Source organism: Pholcus phalangioides, unplaced genomic scaffold (assembly GCF_987345545.1).
Source record: "Pholcus phalangioides strain wild (caught in Gottingen) unplaced genomic scaffold, Ppha-v1.0 ptg000007l_1, whole genome shotgun sequence".
NCBI lineage: Eukaryota > Metazoa > Arthropoda > Arachnida > Araneae > Pholcidae > Pholcus > Pholcus phalangioides.
The window spans coordinates 48,085,354-48,109,806 of record NW_028301600.1 but is presented as its reverse complement, the minus strand read 5'-3'; the positions used below and the strand labels follow the sequence as shown (position 1 = coordinate 48,109,806).

General features: G+C 32.3%; 1 protein-coding gene across 5 annotated transcripts; it reads right to left on the bottom strand.

Moving 5' to 3' along the window:
* Positions 1-646: 646 nt before the first annotated feature.
* Positions 647-23,636, bottom strand: LOC149085398 (putative defense protein 3). Of its 5 annotated transcripts, none has more exons than XM_089233390.1 (4): positions 23,530-23,636; positions 4,676-4,881; positions 3,001-3,217; positions 647-871 (listed from the first exon to the last, which is right to left on the bottom strand). In XM_089233390.1, exons 2-4 carry the CDS (start codon positions 4,866-4,868, stop codon positions 808-810), a joined length of 474 nt encoding a protein of 157 aa, XP_089089516.1. In that variant the 5' UTR covers positions 4,869-4,881; positions 23,530-23,636; the 3' UTR covers positions 647-807. The 5 variants fall into 5 exon arrangements, with proteins under 5 accessions (XP_089089516.1, XP_089089518.1, XP_089089515.1 ...); XM_089233392.1 differs by lacking the exon at positions 23,530-23,636 and adding an exon at positions 20,559-20,692; XM_089233389.1 differs by lacking the exon at positions 23,530-23,636 and adding an exon at positions 17,576-17,803.
* Positions 23,637-24,453: the final 817 nt, after the last annotated feature.

Sequence of the window (24,453 nt, the reverse complement as noted above, 5' to 3'; positions counted from 1 at the left end):
ATGTCTAAACATTACTTTTTTTAATCGTTTACATGTAACCAAATTGTTGCCCTAAATCATCTTTTCATGTTTTTTCCATATTTTCAAAGAATTAAAGCTTAATTCCAAATTTTTTTACGTCTTTTTTCTGTATTGCGCATTGATACGCGTGTACTATCCATTGTATGCCAATACGTGGCTGTCTCGCACGGTTTTCTTCACTTTTTGCTTGCTCCCCTATTTGTTTTGAGCAGTGTATATAGGCTATGTCCCATAAACATGAAACAAACGAATTTTTCTAGAATATACTTTTCCAATTGATTTAAAAATAACAAAGCACAAAAATTCTTTTGTCAGTTTTTCAAAGAATAGTAGAGGTTTTTCTTATATAAACATTTACTCTCGAACACTTCGCGGTAGTTAAAAAAAATTATATTTTTTTTCATAAATAAACTTATAAAGCCTCAGCTACACCATAAGCACCTGCAGAACGCTCTGGTCATAGAAACATATCGTGCTACAGTATTTTATGTACTATCGAAATTCTTTCCCCAGCCTGTTTTCAATGACCCTAAGGTGCAGCCGAGACTCTACAAACCTTATGGAGAAAACGAAGTATATAAAACGAATTCATATATATATATAGAATCCATAAACGCGTCTTAAATATTATTAAAAAACTAAAATTTAATTCAACAATTGATTTTACAGAAACAATGATTGCGTAGGTCTATGAATGCTTTCTGTAAATGCACATATTTTCGGCAACTTAGAATGTTATTATCATCCACACATATTTTTCGTGGTTGGATTCACTTCCAGAAAATGTTAACTGCTGAGTTCAGCAGACAGTCCATGGTAAAATGTGTTGAACTGTTTCACAATTGTAGCTCTGTGGAAAGAGAAAAAAAAAAAATCAGAAGAAGTAAAAATTTATTTGTTAAGAAATACTCGTATGTACAAGTATATACAGAGTGATTCCATAATTCCTCTTGCCGCATTTTACTGGTGAACCGTTAATCCTAGAGGCATACTTCCAATTGCAAAAGGTATCCAAATAACGTGTAGAACTCGTGTACATCATTCATATTACAAAAGGGCTCTATAGTTATTAAACATAAAATTAACTTTTTATACGGACACCCTATCCTTAGAAACCTAATCAGAAAACTATTGCTCCTGTCTCTCTTGAAACCAACAAAATATTTCTGTTTCTAAGTGCAATATTCATTGGAATATTTGAATTCAGAAATCGAAGACAATTGGGAAAAGAATAGTATAAAAAAGGGAAAGAAGCCCATTAGTCTACGCTGTTCTTGCCTACTTTTTCTCCATTTTTTGAATTCAAATATCGCAGTGAATATCACACTTATAAATGTTGATTTTTTTTGTTAACGTCAGGGGAGACAGGGAAACAGCTTTCTTATTGGGTTCTTGAGCACAGGGTATCCATATAAAAAGTTAACATTTTGATTTAAATAACTATACATTCATCCCTTGCAACGCGAATGACATATACCAGTACTACACGTTATTTGGATACTTTTTCTAATTGAAAGCGTTCCTCTTGGATCAATGATTCATCAGTGAAAAGCGACAAGGAGAATTATGAAAACACCCTGTATACATATTATATACTTCTTATATATTAGAAAAAAAGGAGATGAGTTCTCATCAGTGAAATTTAAACATGACAACAATTACACAATATAATGACATGTATCTACTACTCTTTTCTAAATACTCGTTTCTACTCGTTTCTACTACTCTATTAAATTTTCTTTAATAAAGAAAATTTAATAATTAATTGAAAATTTGAAATAATGAAGAAAATTTTCTTTAATAAAGAAAATTTACATCCGTATGATTTAGATCTAACTTCTTGAAAAAACTGCCTGGCAATAACATATTATACAAATACAACGCCACAACAGGCAAATTGCCCAACGAGGTGGCTGACTTAAGAACATCAGGGATCCCCGAGCCATTTTTTGGAGGCCCCACCTACTACTGCTACACCACACATGCACCTCCCCCCCGCGGAACCCCCCAACGAACCCCAACGAATCGGTACCTGCGGGAATGTGCGTGTACGTGTAGTGCAACCTGACGTAAAGTTTGTTTCTGTGTAATGCTTGTTATGTGTAGTGCTGTCATCTGCCCCCAGTTTTTCTAACTATGAGTGAAGTGTTATGGTTGAATGATTTACCGTTGTAGGACTGTTGCTCTCTGTGGCGAGACTTTTTAACGGGGAGATCGGCTCGCATTTGCGCCTTGAAGTTGGGAACCACAGAAAACCAACTTCAGCCGACCACCACTGTGGGGTTCGAACCCGGATCCTCGCATCACGAGTCCGGCACTATAACCACTCGACCACCACAGCGGCAACTTGCCGCTGTGGTGGCAAATTGCATTCAAGATTATCAATACTGCAAAAATTTGAAAAACGGAAGAGATTAAATGTGATCGTAGCAATTTTATGACTTCGAGCTATTCCACACGAATTAAAATGAAATCGGAACAAAAATTGCGTCTGAAATTGTGACAAAATACTCTGCAAATTGTGATTAGACTCATCATAAGATAAATATATTCATTATCTATCTGATTATGGATTCTTCATGAAGATGATGCTCCAATGAAAATATGTTTTATATGCTACGGGCATTTTAATTATGATCCTAAGTATTGATCCGTGATCATTTGGCAGGAAGAACTTCATGATCATATAGGGCATTCTATTTTAGTCATTAATAACAACGACCAATGCGTTCTATGTTATTATCCAATTTTAGTGGTAATTAATTTTGAACGATTTCATGTATATGTTATTTTACCTTTTTCATGAATAAAACGTAAAATTTCAAAAATTGAAATTTGTAATTATCCTGACAAAAATATATATAGATGAAATGAAATCGGAACAAAAATTGTGTCTGAAATTATAACAAAATACTCTGCAAATTCTGATTAGACTCATCCTGACAAATATATATAGATGGAGTACTAAAAAAAATTTACCTGAACTTAACGTCTCCTGAACTTCGTGGTTCTGCGACCCATACAAGTGTTGCTGATATCTTGTCCCGGTTGTCACTATGCGACATGCTGTTACATTCTGGAATTTTCTTGAGACCAGCTCCATCTAAAAATTCTCCAATTGTTTCATTCGTTCTAGGATCATACGCCTGTACCATCAAACCCTTGAAAGTGGTTTTAGAAGGTGATTGGACGTGAACTGAAATGTAGAAAAGTGAAGCTAGTTTGAATGAATCTCATAGAAAGTTTCCAAATTAGTATGGATTTTAGTTCCAAAACTCGTTTAATTAAAAGTGACGAGCATTCAGAGCACGGAATTGTTTTAATTTAATGAAATAGCATGATTCGCGCATTTCGGTTATGGGAAAAGATCCGGTTCTGTAATGAATACTCGTAGAAACTATTTTGGATGCTATTTGAGTTTCATTCAACGACTTTTGATTCTGATTCGCTTTTGTATAAACCAGAAACTAGATAGTTTGATGTGTCCGCAGTTAACAGTCATCAGTTTTGACAACGGAATAAAGTATTATAAAAGAATGAAAAACGCATAAAAATGAGAATTATGTTTTTTCCAATAACAGAAACTAGCAAATAAGTATCATCATCGGAAGTTGATGCTATTTGGCTTTTTAATTCTTCATAAAAATACAAATGCAAAGTCCCCAACAGACAAAATGCTCAACGAGGTGACTGAAAAAAGATGCCCATAAAATAATATGGATGTCAAATGTATCTAAAATAATGCAGGAACTCAAAAATAATGGCAATCATCAAATTATGCTATTGGTTCAAATGTCAGCTGATACATGGCAAGTTTACAGCCGTTCGGAATCGGTTTTGAGCTCTCTCTATATGTATATATTATATTTTAATTATAATATAATTAATATAATATAATTTATAATTTATTTTTTTTACTATAATTTATAATTATAAATTATATATATATGTTTTGTTGTAATTATCTGTTTTACGAGTAAAATAATTTGAGCGCGAGGAAAAAAAGAACTATATAGATGTTAGGAAGTACCGATTTTTTTTTTTTAATTCTGGAGTTAGCTCTCTAGAAATACAAAAATGTTGAATATACAGCTTTGAATTGTAATGATGCTGATTAAACCTATCAATTGATGAAGTTGGTATAATGTTTGAATATCTAGATGGGATTTTGAGTTTGCAGCATTGCATTAGTTTTAAACCGAGATATTTTTGGGTTGAGCTCTTATCAAGAACCGAATAATGTCTTACGTGAACGTGATTTTTAGGAAAGATTGAAATAATTATATTTCGAAACATTATAAAAATATACGTAAATAAACGTAAGAACCAACTTCATATACATAAGTAGATATGACTTAGCAAAGTTTCAGGAATTTCACACATTTCTACTCTTTCAAAAGCTCTTTGTACTTCATACGTAAAAGATTTGAACTTCCAAACCTAGCGTATTCAACGACTGCATAAGATTTTTGGATTTTCTCATTTATTAGATTTTTGTAAGATTTCCACAAAAGTTCACCTTTACTCATATGAACTCATGTTTGTGGATCATTTTGAATATTTTTGTTGTTTGCATTTCCTGCCTATCTCTACTATATGGAAAATAATTTTTTTTTCAATGTATTTAAATATTTTTCATGACCATAATACTCACCAAGAACTTGATCACCTGGTCTGTAATTGTCTGCAGATTGTGTGAAAACATACGGGGATTGGCTAGATGGTCGAGGTTTATTTTTTCCGTGTCTTGGCATCATCGAATCGCAGGCTTTGGCTGGAGCTCCGGTCGGCCATGCATCGACCAAAAACGGAAATATTACAACAAAGATGCAAAGATGAGCTTTCATTTTCAATGACGACCTGAAAAACAAAATCAATAATATATATATTTATTTGTTTATTAGCAAGACAATTTTTTAACAATGTTGAAAGCCAAAATTATAAAAATAACATTATTATTATTTTTTAACTTCCATAATTCTGAAATTCAAGGAAATGCTACAAAAGGAAAAAAAAAAAACCCATTATTTTACCGTATCATTACACGTCGCCATTATTCAAAATTCGAAGATGAATAATTTTATAAGTAATTCTAATACAAATAAGAGATCTTTTCTTTCTACTCTTTGACCTTTATGAACATGAACGACTTATTTCATTTTTATTTTTTGCTTGAATACCCTGAAAAAAAGAGGAATTTTTCTGCGAGAATTTATGTGTCGATATCTTTTATGAACAAAGAAGACAAAGAGAACTCATTATCTCAGGAGAAAAGAAAAATAGTTGGACTTGACTTGAAAGAAAAAAAAACGATAGAAAGTTTTAAAACTACTTTCATAGAATTGTAGAGCACAAAAACACCACTTTTCTCAATTAACATACCAAAAAAAAAAAGAGGAAAGAAACTTTTATAAAAAAAAAGTGTTCGTGATTTAAAACAAGCGTTCGGTCTTTTCATTAAGAATAAGTTGGTCGAAAAGAAAAATAAAGAAAAACGGAGGAAAAGCAAAAGAAGTAATCAATATTCCATTTGTCGTCCAATTTTCTTTGAATAAATGGAATAAGAAATGTGTTGGGAAAGACAGTAATTGTGAAGAGATCTTCAAATATATGAGAGAGTAAATTGGCGCTTTTAAAAATTTCTTTTCTTGTTCTCGTATTTTCTTTTCCATTCCCAATTTATGAATAAAACTTTATTTTTGCATAAAATTGAAAAAACTCGATTTAAAAAAAAAAAATTTTATTTAAATAAAGCTATGAGTTATGGAAAATGGAATGTTTTTTTAGAAGGAATCATTTTTTTTCAAGATACATGAAACACGAGAGTGATATTTGCTTGATTATTTAATAAGGATGTCAAAAATTGAGATTTTAATGAAAATACGATCTTAGTATAAATGTATATTCGTATGATATTTAACATAAAAATTTGGAAATTTTTTTTTCATTGCATTGACTCGAAGAGTGTGTCTCCAATAGTTGGCTCATCATCTTTGAATTTTTCATTTTGGTGTCATTGTTAAAGTCTTGAAAGAAGAACTAGGTTTATGACATCTTTCTTCAAGATCGTCGTATTAATTAAAGTTATCAGAAGTTTCTCGATACAAAGTTTAAAAATATCAAGAATTTGTTTTTATCCTTTGAATTTATATTTTATTTAAATTTTCATTCTATTCAAAATTTTCAAGTGTTATTGGATTGTCAATGCAAACCTTTTGGGAGTTTAATTGTATCATCACACCCTTCTCAAACTGATTTTATTCAACATTTTCAAATTTAAAAATTTCATGATAAAACAGTGTTTTCATTGAATGAAAATATGTGTGGACGAAGATTATTTTTGTTGAAAATTTTTGTAAAATATTAGGTACTTCGTGTTTCCCTGGAAATATTAGTATGTTACTTTAGTTATAACAAAATGTTAATACTATGCAATTTATGAGAATTCGAAAATTTTATTAAATAAAATGTATGCTTTTTTCTAGTAGCGTAGTAAAATTTTATCGAAACAGAAATCAGCGTACGATTGAAAAAAAAAATCAGATGTTTCAATAATAATAAAATAATTGATCCACGAACTCTGAGAAAACTCTATGAAAACATGCCGTTGTTACACCGTTTTCTAGCAAGAAGCTTAGCTTGGCCGTTGTTCGGCTCAAAAAGGAGAAAGCAAAGTATGAAGCTGACATTGGAGCTTAGGTCTAAGAAGAATAACAGTAAACTTTCTTGAGATTTCTAATATTTCCTGGCATTATTTCCCAAGTGCTCACGTCTGTCTGAAATATTTGAGTACAGTGACTCACACGAACTATTCAAAAATATTTTCAACCTACCGTCGACGAAAATATGCATGCCCAAATAGTACATATACGGTGAAATCTCGATACAAGGATATATTCTGTGGGCAAGAAAAAATATCGTTATGGAGGGATTATCGTTACATCGAGAGTCAACATTCTCATCACGTGCCATCAAATCTATGCTGTTTTTGACATCTTTTCTAAATCTGCGTTGTTAATATATCATCAGAAAACGCTCTTTAAAATATTTATTCGACTTGAAAAACTGTAATTAATCAGTTGATTAATCAAATTCATTAAGATGCATTGCCCCTGCAAAGAAGTTTACTGTATTGCACTACAGTGTCTTACAGAGAAACTGGCAACACCAACAGCTTCATCAACATTTTCGGTTATCATGTGATGCAAAACATCGATGTTATTAGACGCCCTTATAAGAATAGACACAAGTGACTAAGTGAAAATTAAATTCAAGACGATTTTGAGTGAAATATAAAAAATATCGTTATACAGGGGGATTTATCGTAGTAGAGTATATCGTTGTATTGAGAGATGTTTAATATTAGACTATAGGCAATTCCAAACAAGATTTGAAAAAATATCGTTGTAGAGGTATTTATCGTTATATCGAGTATCGAATACTAGCTGGAATATAAAATCTGTGTTAAGGCCGATATCCAGCTAATGGAAATAGAGTCATTGCTGGTAAAATTATTGTTACCGACCCTGACATGGTATTCATAATAAACTGACTGGAAATCCGAGAAGAAATGGAATTGTATGAGAAAATTACATCACGGGGAGCCATAAGAAAAAGCCGACCATTCTCAGAGTCGAGAACAATAAAAAAAAAGCACATACACTAGTAGAAGCTGTGAAACATTAAGTGTCACTTACGTTCTGAATGAAATAGAAAAAAAAAGAAGAAATGTCTGTGTTGTTCGCTTCACACACACACACACACACACACACCAGGGATCTCTTCCCACGTGCACCACGAGTTTGAGTCACAAACGTTTTACTTCATTTATCGGTCAGAGAAATAAACCCTTTCTTCAGGTCGACGAACTTACCTTACCGGTAGGAGTAGCCTGTGCCACAGTGACCCATTTTAGTTGGGCATAAGAAAGTTGTCTACTGGACAAATGGATAGAAGAAGGTGGAAGTAAGAAAAGATGAGGCAGAAGAAAAAAACAGGAAGAAAAAAAGGTCAAGTGGAAAAAAAGTGAAACGTGAAACTCTGCAATGAGATGGAAAGTGAAGGGTGCACTGCACGTGCTTAGTTTTGAAAGGCTAAAGAAAAATGCACCCATCTAATCTACATAAATTTATTGCCTTCCTTATTTTAAAATGAGTCGGTTCGTTTGATTAGGTTTTCCACGCGTAGGTGTAACTCATAAAGTTCAAGTAATTTTTCTATCCATTTATAACTCTTTTTTTTTGTCAGTTCGCTTCTCAAAATTTTGACTACAACGAAACGTAATTAAATTTTCGACAGCGTTCTCTAAAATTATCCGCGATGAGAAATGGCAAAAGAAGTCAGCTCATAATGTCTTGCCGTTATTAGTCATTTATATAATGGAAATCTTAATTAAAAAGTTTTTTCGATAAAGAAATTACTAAATACGTTTGCAATTAGTTCAAATTAATAAGAATAAAAAAAACTTTTGATTTATTTTCACAAAAGTTTAAGCAAAAGCTTGAAACCTAACTAAAAGGTAATATAGAAATTGTGTGAAATGGTAATGATTTTAAGAAAGAGAGATGAATTCAAGTTGCTTTACAATCCGAGTAGCGCAGAGGTAAGATGCTCGTCTTCCACTGTAAAGATTACCGTCGAGGTTAATGGGCTCGAATCCGGGCAAGAACATTAGAAGCAAGTTCTTTACCGCTCGAGCCTGGGGCGACCACCGATAGATGGCGCCTTCCTTTTCCACCCAACTCCACTGGTTGGAAATTGCCATGTGGCAATATATGGCTGGAGTTATTGTGCAGTTAAGTAGCATATTTCATAGATGCAAATATATGTACCCAATCACCCTTAATATTATTACACAAAATTCCATATTCATTCGGTTGCTCCCCAGAATATTACAGGGCACAGTGCGTCAAACGTAACTGTAGATCTTGACGTTTGGAGTTATTTTGTTTAATATTTTGTTGTTACTTTTTTTAAATTATTCGAAAGTGGGAGATAACTACACCGATTTTGTGGACTTTATAAATCTTGCAATCACTAATATTTTAAATTCATAAATCCATTGAGCTGTTTGCGTCATGAAATTTCAACCTTTAAGTATGAAATCCCGGAAAAAAAATTCAGTTTTTCTATGTTTTCCTCTATGGCAGTTTTTTAGAATCACTTGCGCTATTCAAGGTTGTAAAAGAAATATTGCGTTATCCCATCATTGTCGATAGAAAATCATTAGGCCAACAACTTTTAAGCGCTTCATCTCTCTTTGGATTATCTACGTTTATTTTCTCCTTCAAAAAGAATCTCTAAGTAAGAGCATTGCATTAGCACCCACGTGCAATAGCATCGACTTATCGATAAAACCTGTTCGCGCAGTGGATGATAATCCACTAATACTCGAGTGTATCGAAGTTAGATGATAATTTATTCGACTTGGAAACTGTCTTTACTCGAGCAGAAAATCAAAAAAAAAATACATAAGGAAATCAACTAAGCAAAAAAAATCTGTTTTCTATCGCTTTACGAATTTTCGATAATCAGTTTCCAGTTTAACCTGGTCAAGGTTAATGCAATAGGTTATACATTCCCAGTAACAGTTTGAATGCCTCTTTTCCCTGGAGCTGTTTGTTTCACAGAATAACACAAATATTTATTTTCCCATAAATATGTTTTGTATTTGTCTGGTCAAATGCGATGTTGAAGGAAAAACTTTTTTTTTCTTAATCGTCTAATTTTTCTCAACATGAAAAAAAGTCTATTTAAAGAATTCATTTATTCTTCATAAAGTTTAAGGTCACAGTTAGACTAATCAAAATGTAAATTACTCAAATTTAAAATTATAGCCTATGACAGGGGTCTTCAACCTTTAAGACGCACGTTTGCTGGCTAAATTAAACTTTCCACGAAGCCCGCGGGCCATTAAGTCATACCGCGGTATTTTCGGTTATTTAAGGTACTCGACTACATTCCAGAGCACTTTTCCATAAAATGGTACTGGAGTGAATTTTAATGCCATTCTTTGGTAGAAAGTGTCTCAGAATGGTGAAAACAATAAATTTTAGACTACCTATGCCATTTTTTATGAAAAAGCTATTTTTACGTGAAATTTTAAGCAAAATTCATTTAATATTCGAAACATGATTGCAAAAAATTCTATGATTGGAATGTTTTGTTATTTTCACAGTAAATTCAGATAATAATGGTTCAGGCTATGAACCAAATCTTGAGGGATTGTATGATATGCTAAGTTGCATTCACAAATCTGTTAAAGTACGTGTGGATTTTTTGAAATTTCACTCTACATATCGTATATAAAACACTGTAATTAGACAAATATATGCGATAGACCATGAATTTTGTTTCACTTTGTAGGTTCGTAACCTCCAAAATTAGTAGCAAAATATCATTAAAATTTCGTAATGATACAATGAATAGATTTTTAGGAATAATGTTTCCAAACTCAAGTAAAATGTAAAAAAAAAAATAGTATTCTTCGTAAAACACGGTTCAAGTTTTTATTCACGTATTACTTGTAAGCAACAACGCAACTCTGAAGTGAACGTAACTTCAATTCTAAGCTTCATATAAACAAAACAAGGCCTGTTTGGAATTACAAAGAACAGGGATTTCATAAAAAAATTAAAAAAAATTAAAAAATCGATATTTTCTTCAAAAATGACGTTTTCAACGTAGTCGGATACATTAAACAGGGTTTCCCAAATTATTGAACTCTCTTATTTACTCGAATTCATTTCTTTCATTAAATCTGAATTTTTATTTATTTTCAAATAATTTCCTTTCGTTTATTAAGTTATTCACTAATTAATTCTTTTGAATGATTCATTCATAAATTCTTTTTAATTGATTATTTATTTCATTAAATCTGATATTCACCCGACAAACGTGAAACTGTTTTTTCTTTAACTTTAAATTCTCATTTCTTATGAAATTATTACTTCAAAAATTCTTAATTTTTTTTCATAAATTAATACTTTTAACAATTCTGAAATAACTCAATAATTTTGCAATTATTTCTTTCAGGAATTCTGTAACTATTTTTAAAATTAATACTATAGATTTCCATAAATTATTAAATTATTTTTTAATAATTATAAAATTATTTTTTTAATAATTATAAAATTATTTCTTTCATTAAAGTGTTTTTTTAGCATTTCTTTAAATTTTGTATTTATATGTATATCTTTTGGATGCCGAATTTAGCTTCTCAAAATTTGTAGCAAAAATTAAAACATAAGTTCCGGTCCTCCGAATTCGTTACGACAGCACTTTGTCGCTTTTAATGCATCAAATACCCTCACTATTGAATCTTGAAAGTATCTCACAGTTCTGAATACAACAGTACAGGTTTCAGTGATCAGAGCTCTTTAACGATTGTTATTATTATTTTGGAATTTATGTATTTGTTTTTCTATGTAAAGTAGTTATATTTCCTAAAAATTGTCGGTGGGCCACATTTGGTTTGCGCGACATAGGTTAAAGACTCCTGGCCTATGGTGATTATTTAAAGAATTCAGATATGAGTCATCATCAAAATATTACATTAGTAAGCAGATTTCATTCTTCCCAAGATCTAATGATGTGTGTGATTAACGTGATATGCATTGGTTATAAGCTCCATTATGTTAAAAAAATATTTTTTTAATTATGAGTTTTCTTATATAAATACAGTTTACCCGAACTATAGAATCAGATAAAACTGTTATTTTGATAAATCTAAACGATTTACCGGTAAATAAAATTTATCTAGTGCTTAGTGGAGAAAGACACAATATTGTTCTTTTTATCCATTTATAACAGGTTGAATGCCTCAAAGAGCATATATTTAAGCAGCTTAGCCACTATTGAAGTAAAACAAATTTGTATTGAAAATGAAAACCGGAACGGTAATAAAGTCGAACCAATCACAAACTGACGCTCAAGGTGTGAAATTACCCAATCTGTCTGCGAGACGAATTAGATAAGAAATTATATAGACAATTAATGTGATAACCACGAAATGGAGTAATAACGTGTAAATCTCCTGTATCATACAGTTGGCGGTAAACCATTTTGAAATAATTATTTCTGCATTACAATGCGAGATAAATATGCATATTTTGCAGCTGTACGATGCAGTCCCAGTGGCACAGAAAACGACGGTTAGATAATTACTCTACTTAATGACCTGAATACTCGATATTTTGTCTTTCGGCTATCTAACGACTAGTTCAATTACTCAGCCATAGTAAAGTGTGCAAATCTTAAACCTATATTTATAGTTTAGATCTAGTCTTCACACAGCCGCTACTATGATTAATCCTTTTCAACGCCCCATTTCGCTTGGAATATCGGAACACTTGCAAATCGGCCAGACATGCTATTTCTCTCAATAGGCACAGTATGCCAAAATGATCACATATTGTGTTAAACGTCTTTTTCCGTTGCCAAGTATTTTCATCATTATTCCGTTTGACAGGAGATGTAAAGACCAAACTTTCTATCAAGATGTAATTTCGATATCTAAAAATGGCAATTAATAGTTTTTTTAGTTGTGTTAATTCACAAGGTTGATTAGCTGTATCTCAGCAATCTATTTCTCAACAAAACCAAATATTGCACAAATTTTCTAAGTTTCAAAATTTCAGATCATTTGTATTAATTGTAAGTGATCTTGAAAAATGAAAAAAATTCAATGAAAATTTTTATTTTACATTCTTTATTTTATCATGAAATACCATATCATGATTGACTTCCACATACAAGAAATATATTACAGATTATCATCCCAAAAATAATATGCAGAACACCAAGAATGTTGAAATAACACCACAAAGTGATTCTGCTCCGTATAATTACTTTTTTAAGCCAAAACAAGTACCGATATTTTGCTTTGATGCTTATACGTTGTAACTGAACGAAAAATGCCATAAAAAGCTCAGAGATAAGAACTTTTGTTCGATTGAAAAACTTTAATAGATTCAAATTGTTTTATTTTCAGGTTTCTACGAGCTATATAAATCCGACGAAAAAGTTTAACTACTGTTTCTGCGTTAAATATCCGTTACTTATTTTCCAACTGTTTCAACTAGCAGATAACGTTATCAGAAGAAAAAGAAAACCTCTTCATATAAACGCAAGTGAAAATGCAATCAATTTTTCTGTTTTCGAGATTTTATTTTACGTTTTTTTAGTATCCTTATCATAACTTTCTTAATAAAACCTGGTGCGAAGCATTTTCATGGCCATTCCATTAATATGCATTTTTTTCGATAGAAACAATATAAATTGCGATAGTAAAACGGACACAAAAAATTATACTGTTACACAGTCTTCTAAAACTATCATACGACAATGCATAGAAACTAAGCTTAGAACTATCAGTACGTCTATCGTTTCTAAGCAATAATTTAAAGTAATGTTTTAATTAGGTTAGCAGTACTACTATGGGAAAACATTATAATGAAAAAATGAAAAAAATGTGAATGATCATAAAACTCGAAAAAAAAAAAAAAAAAACACCACGAGAAATATTTCATTAGTTTTCCATATCGAATTAGTAACAAAATGATACAATCCAGTAGATACATCGGGTTCCCGTCGAATGCCGATTTGAATTTGGATCATTTAGTGAGTTATTATTAGATGGATGGGTGCATACGGATAGATCCAACTTTCTTCTTATATCCGTCATTAAGAACTAATAAATTTTATCATTCGTATAAAATGTTCGGAAAGTTGCATGAGCTTACTGATGTCATCTAGTTTTTCGTTCGCACGGTCTAGTTTTCGTGAATCTCTTAGGCTGTAAGTAGTTTCCAATTACATGGATGCTATCGACTTGAGCTATTTGTATGCGGAGGAGGAACTGAGCCAGATTGATGATAGCGTTTGCATTTCCTTCTTCCTGTTCCATTCTTTTGTTTCAAATCACCGATGATAGCAAAAGACAGCATAGGATCAAGAACAAAGACTGATTAATACAGTGGTTCTCAAACTTTTGTCGCCCGCGGCTTCCTCGCCCGATTCATGATTCAGCTACGGCTCCCTAGCAATAGTTTGGTAGCAATTGCCACTTATAAAAGAGCCACTTCAAAGCATAAATAGGCACACAAATAAATATATCTAGCTCACCGCGATACCCCTGACAAAGGTTGGCGACGCCGGTAGGAGAAGCGACGCACACTTTGAGAAACTCTGGACTAATATGTTCTACACATACACAATCAATTTTTAGAAATTATATCTTTGTAGACAATAAAGGTGAAAGTTAAAAAATTTCGTTACTGACCAGTGGCCACTCGTGCATTAGGGGGGTGTTCGGGATTCAAGGGCCCCTCTCCAGCAGAAATTTTGTGTCTATTGCGGTAAATAACAAAAAAAAACCTCAGGAAATAACATAAAGGGTACCCGGGGAGGTAATATACAATTAAATGTCACGGTAAAGATGATAAATCGGTTATTATGTATAATAACCGATTTATATGTATAATGATCGGTTATTATACATAATAACCGGTAATTATGAATATTTACCGATTGTCTTGTTACGTTAGATAAATGTATCATTTTTACCGGCGAGTATGCATAATACCCAAGCGTCGTTGGTAAATTTTATAAATACTAATAAAGTTATCACTTTTATCGGAGATTATGCATAATAATCCTGTATTGTTGGTAAAAACTTGAAATTTTTCGCCTTTATCTGTGATTATGTATAACACCCTAGTGTAATTAGTGAATACGATAAATATGAAACAAATTCCAAATAAGTCTAGTACGTGTGATGAATATAATATAAGGATAACAAATTTTACGATCGTACCCCTATATAATGATACAATACAGATATGAATTATCATGTATAGTATGTCATATAATACGATTTATCATGCTTACCAACGACGCAAAGCTGAGGTATTATGCATAATCGCGGTAAAAGTGATAATTTTTTAGTACTTATTAAATTCACCAACGATGCTTGGGTACTATGCATAACTGCCGGGAAAAGTGTGATAAATTTAGGTAAATTTATCAAACTTACCAAAATGTTCCCCGATTATTATGCATAATAACCGGATTTACCACTTTTACTGTAACATATACAGCTGGTTAAAATTGCTGGTTAAATTTGGTTTTCAAGGAGTTTCCAGAGCTTCAAATTTTGTTAATTCAGTAATCAAATCATATAAAGATATTTATATTCCATAGCTCCTTCTTTCTTTCCAGAATGAAAAATGCCAGGTGTATAAATGATTTTCTCCCATCGTTAAGGGGTCCAAAATTAGACATTTCAAAGAAACCTTTTTGAGGTTCCTGGTACAGTATATTCAATCAATGCAACTAAATTTCTTGCAAAAAAGAGTTCTTGTTTTTTAGTTTGAATGTCAAATTTATATCTTTAACTTTTTTCTGCGGAAAAATTTATTATGAAATAAAGCGTGAGTAGGAACTTGCACATAGAGCATGGTACAGTATTATTATATAAATTCCAGGTAGCTATATAATAATACTGTATGCATAGAAATATACATATACCAAAACCAAAACTAGTAAACAATTAAAAAATATATTGAAGGTGATTTTGAGCAAAATATACAAAATATCATTGTAGCAGTTTCAAAATCCGCTCAAAAAATATCGTTATAGAGGGATTTAGCGTAGTAAAGGACATCGTTGTATCGAGAGGAGTTTAACATTATACTATATGAAATTTTCCAAACAAGATTAAAAAAAATATCATTGTTATGGGATTTATCGTTGTATAGATTATCGTTGTAACATGGTTTCACTGTATTTACTTTCAGCATTTATAGGCTCTTATATCTTCTCATCTTTTGGTTATGGTGGTTGTTTTAATGAGTGGATGGCAGATATAAATCTTGATTCATACATTGTTTGATACCAAGTTTTCTCTAAAACTTTTTCATGTTTTCTTTTTTAATTCACAAAAAAACCTATGTTTACTTGCAAAAAATGCAGTAGTTTTTTTTCTTTAAACAGGTGCCAACCCTCTGAGTAAATTTTCTGTCTCTACTCTCCGATATCTAGTGGTCACATATCATGTGGCAACCGTTGATTTTCCCCTTTAGTATAAAGATCCGATTTCTTATTAGAAGTTTGAAAACATTGCATTTTGGAGGTAAATAGAATGCGTGGGAGAGACGTATTGCTGTGCATTCTCCAACAATGATAGAAAAGTAAGTTGGCTAACAATAAATGTCATTTTTAAACTATTCAAATCTATGTAAATCATATAAATACAATGTGTTGCCTGAAGTGCAACATCATATATATTTTTTTAAATATTGGCAATATATTATTTTTTTTTGTCCTGTAATGGCATTCAGGGTACCTCATTTGCTTAATATAACCCCTTAAAAATTTTTCTCTTCTGGATATTTCAATGCTTGCCAATTAAAGGTTTAATTAACTCACCGAATATATAGTGTTTTTTACCTATATTAAAAAAATGAATGGAATAAACTTGTTCTTATATAGAGAAATAGGAACAGTTGAGCTATTACTGAGAGAAAATAAATTTTGAGTACACTACTGAAGAGATTGTAAGAGAAGAGAGTCAAACTTCATACCGTGAAACTTCGATACAACGATACTCAATGGACCATAAAAATATCATAGTAGAGGGGTCATCTTTATATCGAGAGGTAGCATTATCATCAGTCTCCAGGGCGCGGTAGCCGAGGTCGATAACATACTCGCCTCAAGCATCCAGGGATGTTTAGAGGTGTCACGAGTTCGATACCCGGTTCGTTCTTGTCAGAAACTTTCCTGACACAGGGGTAAATAAAAACGGCGACATGACCGCAGAAAAGGATTGTTACCGACTGAGTCCCGCATCGAGGAGTTAGCGCACCAACGTCTCGATGAGTTTAATAAAAAGGCTACCGTTCGGAATCGGCAATAAATTGTGGGTCCCAGTCTAATTATCCTATCCTTAGTGTGCAGAAAATGACCGCGGTGCAACAAAAACGATCAATCATCAGTCGTCGCCAAATTTATGTTGTTATTGCATCTCGTCTGAATTGGTGTTGCTATTATACCCCAAAATGCTTTAAAAAGAATTTTTTTTCACAAGAAAAAAAGCTAATGATTAGTTGATTAATAAAATTAATCTAGTTGTTTCACATCGCGTAAAGTGGTTTACTGTATAACACTTGTTGGTGCTACGCAGAAAGTAGCTTCACGGTAACTTCATTAACACTTTTTGAGGGTGCAAAATATCAATGTTATTAAACATCCTCGGAAGAACAGAAACTGGTGAGGAATTTGAAAATATACTGATTTTTAGTGATATGTAAAAAATATCGTTGTAGAAGTTTTCAGTCTGCCAAAAACTATCGTTGTAGAGGGATTCGTAGTAATGGATATTGTTGTACCGAGAGGGGAGTTTAACATTAGATTATGGGTAATTTTTTCCAAACGATATTTGAAAAAAAATATCGTTGTGGAGGGGTTTATCGTTGTAGCGAGATTTCACTGTAGTTTGAACCCCTTACACTGTATCCCATTGAATATTGAATTAAGTAAATAAAAAACTTACGGTGATTTTCAAGACTTTTTCACTTGGTATCACTCGTAATTAGGATATGCAGGAAGTGCGTACCATCAAACACTGACTACTCTCTTGTTTTGATGTTTGGTTTTTCTTAGCGTCCGCAGTTTTCTTTGCTGCACCACCCTTTAGAACTAACTGATGTCGAGAAATTTCTGAAGACCAGTTCTGCTTGAGCAATGACCATGGGTTCCGAAGGTAATTCAATAGTAATAAAAAGTGAAAACGCACGAAAGGAAAGGGAATTAACGAGAAAAGAAATCTGTGATCGGCATGAGTATAGAGAAACAAGAAAAAAGTTGTAATATGACGTAAAAAATAAGTTTCTGTCTTATTGTGTGTGCGTTAATTCGCGGGAAAAGCACAAGGTCAGCCGCTTTCTTTAGGTCATTAATGCCTTTTATATAAAGTATACGAAAGTAATAATAGTAAAAAAAAGTTTATTTTGCACGCAACGTGCAAAGCTCGATGACCTAAAAATTGAAACGCTACAATTGAGTGTAACTCGCACGTACAAGCCGGATTATTCTTTATATGTACACAATCTAATCCCAAAGTTTTTTTTTCAATATAACTTCCTCATTATTGCTTCTTTTTACGTAATATCAATACACTTTATCAATATCGCTATACAGGGTGTCCTGTAAGTCCTAATTCGGCCTTTATCTCATCAACTGTTCGCCGTAGGAAATTGTTTCAATTTAAAAAATACTCGAAATATATTCAAAAATCACCCTGTACCAGTTTTGAGAACGAAAATACAGTGACACAAAATAAAAAATATAAATTTTTATACGGTACTCCTGTCTTTTAACTTTTAATTAGAAAGTTTTTGCCCTGACCCTTTTGAGCCCAAAAAAAAAAAAAAAAAATCCTCTTTTTAACTGTAATATTTGCTGAGATATTTGAATTCGATTAGCGGAGAAAGAACAGCATAAATGAGGCAAAGGAGCGTTGTCCATTAATTATGCTGTTATTGCTAAAGTTTTCCCTGGTTTTGAATTCTATATCTTGGAGAACGTTGCAGTTAAAAACAGGGGATACTTTTTTTTGCTGGACTGAGGAAAGACAGGGCAACAACTTTCTAATCGAAAGTTAGAGGACAGGAAAACCGCATAAAAATTTAGATTTTTTATTTTATGAGGCACCGCATTTTTATTCTCAAAACTGGTAAAGAAGGATTTTTGAACACATTTTAAGCAATTTTTATAATTAGAACCATTCTTTTCCTTTACGACGAACGGTTGATGAGATAAAGGCCGAATCAGGACTTGCAGGACACCTTGTATATGTATACTATGGCAAATACTATAGAAATAATTATACGATTGGTAGGTACGCTAATAATAAATGTCAAAGCTGTTACTTTTTTTAAGGAATGAATACCTGACAAAAATTAAAATCTAAATTAAATTCAACCACATCGCTGGGTCTTTTTGGTGTTTCGTTCAAAATACGAATCCACATTCAAATGAAATTTCTCATTAGTGTTTTGCATATTTACGGGATTACAAGTTTCAATCCTTTCATGAATTTATTAATGGAGCTTATAGTAAAAACTAATTATGAAATATAAGGATATTAAGGATTGCATTTAAATTATACTAATCAATGGAGAGATGAAGTGTTAAATTATATTCATCTTCATAACCAAATATAGTGATTCGAAGTCAAGTTTTTTATCACTGTGTATCTAAATTGCTAGCTCAACAGCCCTATATTAGAAATCTAATATCCTGGTCGTTTAAAAATAGAGTGTATACTTCCAGAGTTCCACTTTCAATAGCGATAACAAATGACCTAATATGACCATGATATGACAGAACATTGTTTTGTGAATTAGATTACATTCATTAATTTTTTGCATTAAAATTATTTTTATAAAAAGGAAATGGTACAGTGTAGCACACCGAATTACTAGTTAAATTCGTTCTTGAAAATTACTCTTACCATGAAAAACTCATGTCTCGAAGCAATTTTTTATTTAATATAATAGATATTTCTTTAAAATTCGTTCCATATTCCCACAATATCAATTACTCGTATAAAAACAATAAGCATAACACATTGCAGAGTATTTTATGTAAAATAAAAGTAGTTTTGCTTACTAGAAATACAATGCGTAATACACAGTTCGACAATCGCTTCTGGCTTCAACTAGTTTGAAGCAGCTTTCATGTGGTCGAAATGACTGGTATAGGATGTTCGGGGGTATAAGGAGCCATGGCGCATTGGAATTTGATTTTTCAGACGTTTTGCTCACATCTACGTAAGACATCTTCAGTGGTAGTGGGTTGAATTCGCTATAGTATAATTGACTGTCCAGGACAATTGAGTCTTTATCGTTTTCAGTCGTGTCTGGATATCCGAGAAGTATTTTAATGTCTTATATTTTATTGTTTGATATAGATATAAACACAAAAGTTTTGTTTTGCTTTTCTAATCGTTCCGATACTTAATACTGGAAGAACATAGGATAATAAATAATGAAAAAATAACCTAAAAAATACGCAGTGTATCTCATGCTTTTATGATATTTAGCATGTTTTTCGCAATATATATCATATACAAGGTTATCCGTAAAACTTTACTATCATCATATCGCATTTTCTTTCTATACTAAGTGAAAATAAAATTATGAATAGTAAAGTATGAGATAAATTCCATCGTGAAAAGATTTTCATGGTACTCCAATAAATAAAAAGACCTCTTTTGAAAGTGGATTTTCGTTAAGCTCCTAGAAGCTTTTTTCATTTTTAAATTTTATTTATTGTTTTTATGGAAATCATTAATTTGAAAAAAAAAAAAATTCAAAGCTTCTTACGCAGATGCAAAATTTTTCTGATAATGGATGGTGTTTTTTCAGAGGAGAAAAGAAAAGGAAAGTCTTTTAGGTAAGATTCATCGGATAAACGATTTTAGATTTCGAGTGTGTATATATAAACTGCTAGAAAGAAATATATTTACTAACCTTATTAGAATATGAGAGAAAAGGAATGCCTCATATCTAAATGGTTTATCTTTGAAGTCTTGTACAGTCTTTCCAGCGTGTGTGCTGGTCTATTGAGTTTAAATGTTTCTCTGTCTTACTTTTTGTTTCCTGTCGAGAAATTAGATTTATTTTAGCTGTGAATAGAACTGTTTTTTTTTTTTTATAATGCTCAAATATATAGTGTGTTGTAATAATTTTTCTTTCTACATTTCTTTCATCCTGGTCACGTTTCGATGCTTTAGATCGTTTCGAAATGGACAAATTCGCTGAACTTTCATAAACAGTCAAAATAAATTATTGCCAGATGTGACTTGGTGTTTGTGACAGTCCAACTATTTAATATTGGTCCATTCATTTCGTTTGCTTTTTTCTCATATGGGTATGAGATTTTTTTTTCTCATATATGGGTTGCGACATATATTTAGAAGAAAAAAAATGACTTCAACACAGAGTAGCGTACTAAAACTTTCTTTCAATGTTACTTTTTTAAAATATCTAGTTTGTTCGTTTTGTGTGTGTCCCGTTTTATGGATGTGATAAGAGTTTTCGCAAGATAATGTGTTGTTTGTTTGCGGGATTCATTGATCCTGGAAATCACGTTTCATTTTTTATAACCGATGTTTCTGAAACTCAACGATGAAATAATTATCATACAATCTTTCTGAATTATAAATAATGCTGAGATGCACTTGATTTCTTAATACTAGAGGTGGTTAAGAGCATTACGTAATGATAATTATTAAGTAATTAATTAATTTGTAAGAAAAATTATTATAAACAAAAGCATAAGTATATCGAAGTAAAGGGCTGAATTTCTAAGGGGATAGTTGGACGTGTATTCAACATCGATAGAAAACATTAATTAGTGTATGTTCTCTATTTTTAAATTTTATCTTCATTTCCCGAAACATGTTTTTTTTTGGGTTGTTTAAAATCGATCACTAATTTCAAATAATAATCAGGCCTAAAATGAACAATGGAAATTTACGCTTATCGGAAATAATCAAAAAGCTATTCTATAGAACGCTGTCAATTAAGAATTTTTTCTGACCATCAATAAAACCAGCTGGCTTCCAACTAAGTCGGAACAAGTGCTCACAATTGATTTCCACTTGTTAGGTACTTTTTGCTATACGCTACAATTTCTGATGGGATTTTATTAAATATTTTATTTATGATCATGATTCACTAAAATGTCTCCAAACATGAACCAATAAATCGATACACAACATCACCATGCTATAAATGTTTTGTTATCATGAAAATATTGATGTTTTTGACCTAAAACACACTCAAGAAAGTACCGTATATACTCGTGTATAAGCCGAACCCCCACTTCAGCACCACCAAAACTACAATAAATTGAAAACCCGTGTATAAGCCGACCCAAAAAAATCCGTGCATTTCAGAGAAAAAAAATGCTTATATTTTCATACAAAATGATAGCTTGCGGAAATTTACAATAGAAAATGATTCAAACTTTTTAATCCGTTTCTTCTGAGTCTCCAAGCTCATCGTAATCCATCAGATCATCATAGGGTGCGGCATCTTCGTTTTCATCTTCATCTGGGCTGTCATCGCCATTGTCACTGTTAAAGAGGATATCATCTTCAGTTCCGTCCATCGCATTGCTGATGCAACACTTTTTGAATGGTCGGATGATAATTTCGGTGGAAACAGAATTCCACGCCTCATGTACCCATTGGCACACTAGGCCAATGTCAGGTTTCTTCAAGGCACCACTTTTTGTAGTTTCTTTATCATTGGAACTCATCCATTCGATCCACAAATCCCTCAAATAGTCTTTGAAAGGCTTGTTGATGCTCACATCTAAAGGCTGTACAATCGACGTTAGCCCACCTGATATCAAAGCCGATGATGTTTTCGATTTCCTTGCCTCGGCTTTGACATTATCAGTTCTGTGGGGTTTGAACATATCCCATACCAATAATGCCGGTTTCTCGAACACTGCTACAAAAATGACTACTGATTGCGGGGGTCGATATTTTCTCATCAAATACTGACCCGAGTATAAGCCGACCGACCCCCCCCCCCCATTTGGGGAACGAATTTTTTCACTACAAAACTCGGCTTATACACGAGTATATACGGTACTTTTGAATGAAAGTAGTAATAGGTATTTCAGAAAAAGGACACGTTTTTCTTTTACATGCTCTTTTTAGGGCCATAACTATACAGGGGCAATATCTCAGGGTGCTGAGCTCAAAGCCCCCCCCCCCCAGGTAACGCAATTAGATCTAGACAGATTAACATCCAGGCCGAGGGCCGAGGATGTTAGTTTTCGCTCGAGCCCCCCCCCCCCCCCAGCAGCTCAGGGTACGGCCTCTTTCTCATTTATTCCCTCTTCTCCATAAATGAAAACAATGTAAACTGTATTATATTCACTATACCCAAGAGAGTGATTACATTGATGGAATCAAATGTTTTCATGTTTACTTTTCATTAATAATTATTTATCTGAAAATGAATTATTAGATGGTTATGTCACAAAACTGACCTATATATTGGTATCTAAATACCGTGATCTCTGCAATTGTGAAATGCATTTTCTAGTATTTAATATGTTTTGAAATTTAGTGGGTGTGTGTGGGATGATAATGTTAAAAAATTTACCATAGTGAATATACTTATAATTATAACTCATCGCTTTCCATAAGTTTGTTGATAGGGATGAAGGGTAAAATTGAAAATTTCAGTTCAAAATCTGAAATCAATGAATACATGTAAGAAATTAGTTGAATTTGGGTATAAAATAAAATTTAATCATTATTAGTTATAGATAGAAATTATGCATGAATACTTTGTTAAGCACTACGATTCAATTTAAATTAGAAAACTGAGAAATTTCCTAACAGAAGGGATGTTTCAGTTCGCAAAAGCATGAAATGTCATGGACAACAAAGGAATATTTGAATAATGTTTTACCTACCACGTGCAAAAGTCGTTGCTGTATTACCGACCAGAGCCCTCTCTATTACAATGCGCAACTGTGAGGATACAAATTTTGTTATGCGGAATCTCCGGCCTTTTACGAACAAATTGGAAAGGAGGACAAGTCCGACATGTTTCGCAAGCTTTACAAGAAATGAGGCGAATTGCGTGACGTCACCTTGCCCAGACTTCAAGAGTAGTGATAATACTGAAGAGAGCTCCTGTCACAAAAGAGTTAATTCCTTTGTACTCGTTTTGATAGGTCAGAAATGCCGTGAATCAAAAAGGAGCACTATGAGGTGAGGAGAGAGAAAGCTTAAGTTTTTTTAAACAAAAAACGTGATGGCATACTTTCACGCGAGGCGTGACCCTATCATTTTTATAAAGAAGGGGCGATTCCTTACACAAACCAGGTATTCATTCATTTCCAATGAGCGCTCTGCATCAAACTGTAGCAAACTTGATATACTTCCAATAATCAAGCCTGAAAACTGTTGTAAAAAATCTTCGGAAATCCATTGTGTATTCAGCATTTCAGGAAGTATATTTTTCATTATACCCAAATTAAATTCAAGTTACAAAAATACCAACTTAATTTATCTTTCAAATAATGAAATCATTGCTTTGAATAATTACTTAGCTTTAAATACGAAAAGTACCGCTCCGGCAATCTGGAAGAGAAAACAATAGACACAATCCTATGAAACAAAAAGATGCTTCTAATTAAAATACATGACAATTACACAAATTTTTACGTGCCTATAATCTAATAAATTATTGTTATTAGTACACCAAGATTAAAGGCTTAATGTTACAAAACCTACCAAGAATTTTAAAAGATTAAAACAAGCTTATCGTAAAAAACATTTCTTCTTTATCCCGAATGGTTTTCCTCATCTTATTTATAACTATCTTCGATGCT